Here is a 9,963-nt window from a genome sequence, read left to right as displayed (position 1 = left end):
AAAGATTATGCTATAGAGAAACTGGGAAGTAAATTCATTTTGGGTATCCATTCTTAGAAGGGATCTTTAAGCTCAAAACTGAAAGACAGGTAGGAGCCAGCCAAGATGAAATCAGGGAAAGAGCATTTTAGGCAGGAGAAATGGTGATTCAAAAGTTCTGAAGTATGGGAGCTCCCACTGTGGTGCAGCAGAAACGAATCTGACTAGGATCCATGAGGATGTAGGTTCAATCCCTGGCCTCGCTCCCATGGGTTAAGGATCCTGCATTGGCATGAACTGTGATGTAGGTCACAGATGCTGCTCAGATTTGGCATTGGTGTGGCTGGGGCATACGCCAGCGGGTACAGCTTCAATTCGATCCCTAGCCTAGGAACCTCCATGTGCTGCCAGTGCGGCCTGAAAAAATAAAATAAATAAAAGACACTGAAGAAAGAAACTGAAGAACACACAAATAAATGCAAGTATATTCTACACTCATGAACTGGAAGAATTAATTTAAATGTCCAGAGATTCTAGAGAAGGAGAATCTCACCTTCGCCGAAAAACACATCAAAAAAACACATCTACATGTAGAAAAGTTCACACAGATCATCTACTGAATGCTGGCAGAAAAACTTAAACCTCCAAAAAGGGCAAGAAACCCTCCACATAACTGGGTAGAAAAAAGCAGGAGGAGAGAGAGAGACAGAAGGAATCAGGACAGGAATAGCACTCCTGAGAGGTAGCTGTGGAAGAGAAAAGGAACCCACACCCTGGGAGGCCACCTTATTGACAGGGAGATCAGCAGAGCCGAGGAACTTCAAAGTCTCTGAGAAAAGCAGAGCAACTGGACTAAGGAGGGCAAAACAGAGTGAGAGCCGCACAGACCATCTGCACCAGTGCCCCAGATGGCACAGCCCGAGACGCTCGGGCGGAGGCTGGTCACTGAGACTCAGGCTCCAGAGTTCAGTTCTAGGGAGACGACTAGGGTTGGGTGGGTGGAGACAGCCTGAAGGGCTAGGGAGTGGTGCACCACAGGACGGGGAGCTGAAAACCACAGGCTGAGGAGCCGAACCTGGGAGGAAACCTAGGATGGAGGAAACCACAATTGGAAAGCAGTCACCTGAATAAGCCTGCACATAGTTCTAAAAAACAAAACAACACAAAAAAGCTACTGTAAAAGCACTGATAAACACAAGGAACAGCAAAAAGATATATATGAAGATGTTAAAAAAAAGAAAAAAGGACTACACAATCATAGAATGTGGGGAAGGAAAGTAAGAAAATATAGATTCTTTTTTTTTTCACAATGTGTTTGAGCCTATATGACTATCAGGCTAAAGCAAAGAGATGCAGGAAGGGGTTAACATACTTTAAAAACAGGGCAGCCACAAATCAAAACCAAACATCACATTCACAAAAACTAAAAAGTACTCGAGCAAAAAATAAGCGGAAATCATCCAACCAAAAAAAAGAAAGGAAGAAAGGAGAAACATAGAATCGACTGGAAAACAAGAATTAAAATGGCAACAAATATATATCTATCAATAATTACCTTAAATGTCAGTGAACTTAATGCTCCAATCCAAAGACAAGGGTGGCAGATTGGATACAAAAGCAAAACCTTCAATCTGCTGTCTACAAGAGACTCACCTTAGGGCAAAGGACACAGAGAGACTGAAAGTGAGAGGATGGAAAAAGATTTTTCATGCCAATGGACAAGACAGGAAAACAGCAGTTGCAATCCTCGTGTCAGACAAAATAGACTCTAAAACGAAGGCCATGAAGAAAGACAAAGAAGGACACTACTTAATGGTAAAAGGATCCATTCAAGAAGAGGATATTACAATCATCAATATAGATGCCCCTAATATAGGAGCACCCAGATACCTACAACAAATACTAATAGACAAAGAGGAGAAATCGATGGGAATACAGTATTAGTAGGAGACATTAACACTCCACCCACACCAATGGACTGATCCTCTAGACAGAAAATCAATAAGGCGACAGAGATCCTAAATGACATAACAGAAAAATTAGACCTAATTGACATTTTCAGGACATTACATCCAAAAAAATCACAATATACATTCTTCTCAAGTGCACATGGAACATTCTCAAGGAGGGACCACATACTGGGGCACAAAGCTAACCTCGACAAATTTAAGAGCACAGAAATTATTTCAAGTATCTTCTCTGACCACAATGGCATGAAAGCACACATCAAGCACATGAAAAGAAAAGAGAAAAAACTAACTATATGGAGACTAAACAACATGCTACTAAAAAAGCAATGGGTCAAGGAGGAAATCAAGAAGAAATTAGAAAATACGTTGAGACAAATGATAATGAAGACACAACCACTCAAAATCTATGGGATGTTGCAACAGCAGTGCTCAGAAGGAAATTCATAGCAACACAGGCCTTCCTCAAAAAGAAAAATCTCAAATTAACAACTTCACCCATCACCTAAATGAATGAGAAAAAGAAGAAGGAACGAAACCTAGTCATCAGAAGAAAGGAAATCATAAAGATCAGAGAGGAAATAAGTGAAATAGAGATTTTTTTAAAAATTTAAAAAAATCAATAAAACCAAGAGCTGTACTTTGAAAAGGTAAACAAAATTGACAAACCTCTGACCAGACTCACCAAGAGGAGGAGAGAAAAAAACCCAAATAAACAAAATAAGAAATGAAAAAGGAGACATCATAACGGATACGGCAGAAATACAAAAAAACCCTAAGAGAAGACTCTGAGCAATTGAATGCCAACAAATTTGACAACCTGGAAGAAATGGACAACTTTCTCAAGACTTACAGGCTGCCAAAACTGAGTCAAGAAGAAATAGATCAAGTGAACAAACCCATCACTAGAAAGGAAATTGAATATGTCGTAAAAAACACTCCCTACAGATAAAAGTCCAGGACCAGATGGCTTCACAGGTGAATTCTACCAAACATACAAAGAGGAACTTATACCCATCCTCCTTAAGCTTTTCCAAAATGTTGAAGAAGAAGGAACACTCCCAAACACATTCTATGACACCTCAATCATCTTAATTCCAAAACGAGACAAAGATACCAAAAAAGAAACTAGAGGCCAATATCTTTGATGACTATAGACTCCACAATTCTCAACAAAATCTTAGCCAACCCAATCCAATAACATTTTAAAAAGATCATGGGAGTTCCCATCGTGGCTCAGTGGTTAACAAATCCGACGAGGAACCATGAGGTTGCAGGTTCGATCCCTAGCCTCGTTTAGTGGGTTGAGGATCCGGCGTTGCCATGAGCTGTGGTGTAGGTCACAGTGCGGCTCGGATCCCACATAGGGGGCAGAGGCTGGCAGCTACAGACCCGATTAAACCCCTAGCCTGGGAACCTCCATATGCCACGGGAGCGGCCCTAGGAAAGGCATAAAGACAAAAAATAAAATAAAAAAAAAATAAATTTAAAAGATCATATACCATGACCAGGTGGGATTCTTCCCAGGTGCACAAGGGTGGTTCATCATATGCAAATCAATCAACGTCATACACCACATTAACAAAAGAAAAGTCAAAAACCACATGATCATTTCAATAGATGCAGAGAAAGCATTTGACAAAGCCCAACATCCATTCATGATCAAGACCCTCACCAAAGTGGGTATAGAGGGAACATACTAAAAGCCATTTATGACAAACCCACTGCAAATATATTACTCAGTGGAGAAAAGCTGAAAGCCTTCCCACTAAAATCTGGAACGAGACAAGGATGCCCACTCTCACCACTGCTATTTATTCAACATAGTATTGGAAGTCCTAGCCACAGCAATCAGAAAAACAAAAGAAACAAAAGGTATCCAAATTGGAAGAGAAGAGGTGAAATGGTCACTATATGCAGATGACATGATACTATACACAGAAAACCCTAAGGACTCAACCCTAAAACTACTCAAACTGATCAACAAATTCAGCAAAGTAGCAGAATATAAGATTAACATTCAGAAACTAGTCGCATTTCTGTACATCAACAATGAAATATTAGAAACGGAATACAAAAATACAATACCTTTTAAAATTGCACCCCAAAAAATCAAATACCTGGGAAGAAACCTGACCAAGGAGGCAAAAGCTTATCTCCTGAGAACTATAAAACATTAATCAAGGCAATTAAAGAGGAGTCAAAGAAATAGAAAGATAGTCCATGCTCCTGAGTTGGAAAAACTAATATTGTAAGAATGGCCATACTACCCAGAGCAATCTACAGGTTCAATGCAATCCCTATCAAATTACCCATGACATTTCCACAGAACTAGAACAAACTATCCAAACATTTATATGGAACCACAAAAGACCCAGAATCGCCCAAGTGATCCTGAGGAACGAAAGCCAAGCAGGAGGTGTCGCTCTCCCAGACTTCAGGCAGCATTACAAGCCACAGTCATCAAGACGGTGTGGTACTGGTACCACAACAGACAGGCAGACCAATGGAGCAGAATAGAGAACCCAGAAATAAACCCAGACACCTACGGTCAATTAGTCTTTGACAAAGGAGGCAAGAATATAAAATGGGAACAAGACAGCCTTTTCAGCAAGCATTGCTGGGAAACCTGGACAGCTGCATGCAAATCGGCCAAACTGGAACACACCCTCACACCACGCACAAAAATACACCCAAAATGGCTTGAAGACTTAAATATAAGACAAGACACCATCAACTCCTAGAAGAGAACATACACAAAACATTCTCTGATATCAACCTTCCAAATGTTTTCTCAGGGCAGTCTCCCAAAGCATCAGAAATAAAAGCCAAAATAAACCAATGGGACCTAATCAAAATGACAAGCTTTGGCACAGCAAAGGAAACCATAAAAAAAAAAAGGCAACTTACAGAATGGGAGAAAATAGTGTCAAATGACGCAGGTGACAAGGGCTTAATCTCTAAAATATGCAAACAACTTATACAACTCAACAGCAAAAAAGCCAACAACCCAATGGAAAAATGGGCAAAAGACCTAAATACACATTTCTCCAAAGAGGATATACAGACAGCCAACAGGCACATGAAAACATGCTCAACATCACTGATTATGAGAGAAGTGCAAATCAAAACTACTGTGAGATATCACCTCACGCCTGTCAGAATGGCCATCATCAATAAGTCCACAAATAACAAATGCTGGACAGGGTGTGGAGAAAAAGAGAACCCTCCTGCACTGTTGGCAAGAAATGTAAGCTGGTACAGCCACTATGGAGAACGGTATGGAGGTACCTTAGAAAACTATACATACAACTATCATATGACCCCGCAGTCCCACTCTTGGGCATAGACCTGGACAAAACTTTCCTTGAAAAAGACACATGCCCTGCATGTTCATTGCAGCACTAGTCACAATAGCCAAGACATGGAAACAACCCAAATGTCCATCGACAGATGATTGGATTAGGAAGATGTGGTATAGATACACAATGGACATTTCCACAGAACTAGAACAAAGTATTCAAAAATTTATATGGAACCACAAAAGACCCAGAATTGCCATAAAAAGAACAAAATGAGGCCATTTGCAGCAACATGGAGAGAACGAGAGACTCTCATACCAAGTGAAGTTAAGTCACAAAGAGAAAGACAAACACCATATGATGTCACTTACACCTGGAATCTAACACACGGCACAAATGAACTTTTCCACGGAAAAGAATATCATGGACTTGGAGAACAGACTTGTGGTTGCCAGGGGGGGAAAGGGAGGGAGTAGGAGGGACTGGGAATTGGGGGTTAATAGATGCAACCTATAGCCTTTGGAATGGATAAGCAATGGGATCCTGCTGTCTAGCACTGGGGACTATGTCTGGGCACTTGTGATGAAGCATGATAATGTGAGAAAAAAGAATGGATACATGTGTGACTGGGTCACCTTGGTGTGCAGCAGAAAAGTGACAGAACACTGTGAATCAGCCCTAGTGGAAAAAATAGCAATCATTATAAAAAAATAAAAATTTTAATTAAAAAAAGGAAAAAAACAGAAAATTTTAACTTTGTATAGTGACCGATGGTGGCTAAATTTACTGTTACCACGTTGCAGGGTATACGAATGTCAAATCACGACATTGTACACCTGAAAATAATGTATTGTTGCATGTCAATTATGCTTCACTTTAAAAAATCCTGACAGTAAAAGAAACATTAAAAAGAGAAATAAATGAATTAAATAATAAAAGTAGTTTCCAGTGTTCTCAGAAATCGAATGAGTTTATTCTAAACCAAATTAACAAGAAAGGAGACTTGCTACCAACCGATATTCAGGAGGTAATTAACTCTACATCAGAAGCATTTCCATGGAGAACTCTGTCCCAAGGAAGTTTGCCTGCTGACTCATCTGGGATAAGCATAAATGGGCTGTTTGAAAATAATGCCCAAGAGTCTCAGGAATAAAATAAATTGCACGTCTGCAAAGCACTCTGGATATTATCTACGATTGTCTTCCTAATCTGGGGTTTTTTTCTTTGGGGCAGCATTTTCTCAAATGGAAAACACACTTCCAAAGATTATTCATAAATATTCATCTGTGTACTCTAGGGTTCTCTGTCTTTCTCTGAAAGTTGGAAAAATTCAGCTGTGTTCCTTCATAATTCCTTTTCCTGCTTAAACTATAGTTACCAACATAAGGTAAGTCAAAAGACCCATTTTAAAAACTACCCATTTTTAGGGAAGGTTGGAATGTGTGTATATCATAGTACCAAATATATACTGGGAATTAAGAAAGCATTTCGTTGCTGGGAGTCTTTCTAAACGATTTGGAACTAGTTTGATGCCTATAGAGAGCAACTAGATTTTTTTTGTAATCAGATTCCCTCAGGCTATCACTTAAACCCATCTTAAAGGCATGTAAATTTGAATAAACACTATTCCTGACAGGTATTAAATACCTGAATGAAATGTGTAGCCTTCATCCAATCACGTCAACTTTTAAAATATGCAATAGAAATCTGATGCATTGACCCATCCACCTGATTTCTCCAGACGTTTTGAAGTCAGACAAAAACCTCTCCTTTCTTCTACAACATTTTCCTACATATAATTTAAACACCCCTGTAAATATAAATAAATTGATGTGTGATGAAAATGATGTACAAAAAGATACAGTAGAGAAGTTCCCTTGTGGCACAGCAGCTTCAGGATCCCACCTTGCTGCAGATGTGGCAAAGGCCACAATTCAGATACTAACATTTCCTTTGTCATAAGGTTTGGGAATAGGTACTAGATGATTCATGGGTCTGAAAAGTTTACTGTAGTGTTTGGAACACAAGGCTCATTAAGGATTAGTTGGAATTATTATTATATTATCTCACTGTGCACAACAGACCTAGGGTTATTTTGGAATCAAAATAATATCTTAGCCCAGGGGAGTTCGATGTGACACCTCACACGATGGCCTTGAGGACTCAGAGAAACAGAGTATGTGAAAGCTGTGCTTTGCCAGCCTACAAATGTAATCAGTTGCCTCTAAACCAATGACTCTCTGGTCCTCAGTGGAAATACTTTCCTCCTGTTCCAGTTCCCTGGACATAAATGTCGTATTTGTAGCTACATATAAGTAAGTAAGCTGTTGATAACAGGCCAAGGCCTTACCTAAAAACAAGATAAGCCCCAGGGATAAAGAAAAACTCCTACAAGATAGATAATAAATTCTGACATGAACCATCAACTGCCTGGTTTCAACAAAGTAGTTATGCAAGAAAAGGGACATCCAACAACAAATGTTTGAGTTGGGGGAAACATACTTATAGCTAAATTCTCTCAGTTTATACTTCAGCAAGCTGTCATCTAAGGGTTTAAGTTTCTTGCTCAATTCTAAATGACCAAGATGGATTTAAATTGTAAAAGCCTTCTTAGTCCCCATGGGGATGATATAATAATTCAACCTGCATCTGGACAAGCCCATCTAGATGACAACTAGGGTTAGGGCTAGGTTCTCTCCACCTCCTCCTTGTGCTAGAGCTAACTCCACCCTTTCACTCTTCTTAACATTTCAGTAAGACCTTGCAGCAGGGACTCTGAAAAAGACCTATCTGATTCCTAAGACCCAGCCACATCTACTTCATCGGGCACCTGAAGGTAGGAACCAATAAACTTAGCTGGTATTTCTGCAAACCAAGGGATGAAAAAGCATTACTTTGGAGCATCTGAAACACAGTCACTTCTGCTTGGCATTCAATCCTTACCAGAACCCAAGGACATGCTCATTGTCATCTTTATCACACAGAGTAGTAGATTCCATTTCAGAAAGGTTCGGTTACTTGCTTAAGGTAGCTGTCTTTATGCTGTAGGGTCATGAGGAGAAATTAAGTCCCCTGGTGTCACATCTTTTAATTATCCTCCCCCAACCCCACCCAAGTGACTGGACCCAATCTTCTATGAATGGATGCTTAATTGTGTGCATATACTCCCACTATATACAATTGTGTTTGTCATTTCTCAAAATCTTTCTACCTTTCCTGCCACTGCTCCGATACAGGGGAAGCAAACTGCAGATAATGGAACGAATTAACAAAAGCCATCCAGAAGAGTTTATTCTACTAGGCTTTGCAGATCGTCCCTGGCTGGAGCTTCCTCTGTTCATTATTCTGCTTCTAACATACCCCATGGCCATGGTGGGAAACATAGCCATCATTCTGGTGTCCATCTTAGACTCCCGTCTGCACAGCCCCATGTATTTCTTCCTCACCAACCTCTCCTTTCTGGACATGTGCTACACCACAAGCATTGTCCCTCAGATGCTATTTAACCTGGGAGGATCTGAGAAGACAATCAGCTATCTGGGCTGTGCCATTCAGCTTTATTTCTTCCACATAATGGGAGGCACAGAATGTCTGCTTTTGGCTATTATGTCTTTTGATCGCTACGTAGCCATCTGCAAGCCTCTGCACTACACCCTCATCATGAATCGGTGCACCTGTATCCTACTGGTGGCCACTGTGTGGCTGGGTGGAATGACCTACGCTGTCTCAGAGGCCACTGTCACATTACACTTACCACTGTGTGGTCACAACACACTGGATCACTTGATATGTGAGATTCCTGTTCTGATAAAGGCCGCCTGTGGTGAGAAGGGCACCAATGAGCTCACACTCTCTGTGGTTTGCATTTTCATGTTAGCTGTGCCACTATGCTTCATTCTCGCTTCCTATGCTTCTATCGGACATGCTGTATTTAAGATTAAATCTTCGGAGGGAAGAAAAAAAGCCTTTGGCACATGTTCCTCCCATCTCATTGTAGTTTTCTTCCTTTTTGGTCCAGGCATTAGCATGTACTTTCAGCCCCCTCCTCCATCTCTAGGGACCAGCCCAAGTTCATGGCTCTCTTCTATGGAGTGGTGACTCCTACACTCAACCCTTTCATCTACACTCTGAGGAATAAGGATGTAAAGGGTGCATGGGGCAACCTGGTGAGGAGCGTTTTCACTTCCAAGTGATAGTTCGCAGACATTGAATGACATTATTTAACAAGTGAGTAGGTATATAGGAGTTTCTCTGACAAATTATTCTTGTCTCATACTTCCCCAGATCATGGCACAGGGTCTTCTTGCAAACTATGTCCTATTTCTCATGTTCTTTCTAATGCCCTTAGACAAAGGTGACACTTGGCTAATAATGCACCCATAAGGGCACTGTTTGTGGAAATGTATTAAAAAGAGTTCTCTTCTGGTGGCACATACTAAAATTCTAATGGTGTTAAGAAGTGAATAAAGTAGTAATATAAACCCTTTCGTTCAAGCTAGTCACCACGGCAACTATTCATCAGTGGATTTCCTATGACAGTGTCCCTTAAGAAATATTTCACCACTTTCTGCAAGATTGGCCATGTCTAAGAGGGCAGCACACTGCCACTGGGCATTCAGAGTGAGACACTCTAAACCTTAGACCACTGGGCATCTATCCAGGGAAAACCATGACTCAAAAAGACACATGTCCTCCAATGTCCATTGCAGCACTAT

The 9,963-nt window shown here is 40.6% G+C and overlaps 1 protein-coding gene across 1 annotated transcript; it reads left to right on the top strand.

The window, feature by feature from the left end:
• Positions 1 to 8,503: 8,503 nt before the first annotated feature.
• LOC125136892 (olfactory receptor 2B11-like) lies at positions 8,504 to 9,441 on the top strand. Its single transcript, XM_047797788.1, is given in 2 exon segments — positions 8,504 to 9,290; positions 9,293 to 9,441. Coding segments are annotated over 2 exon segments (936 nt in total).
• The last annotated feature ends 522 nt before the right edge of the window (positions 9,442 to 9,963 follow it).

This window comes from Phacochoerus africanus, chromosome 9 (assembly GCF_016906955.1).
Source record: "Phacochoerus africanus isolate WHEZ1 chromosome 9, ROS_Pafr_v1, whole genome shotgun sequence".
Classification (NCBI taxonomy): Eukaryota; Metazoa; Chordata; class Mammalia; order Artiodactyla; family Suidae; genus Phacochoerus; species Phacochoerus africanus.
Note: the sequence above shows the minus strand (reverse complement) of the source record. Positions and strands in the feature narration are given on the sequence as shown.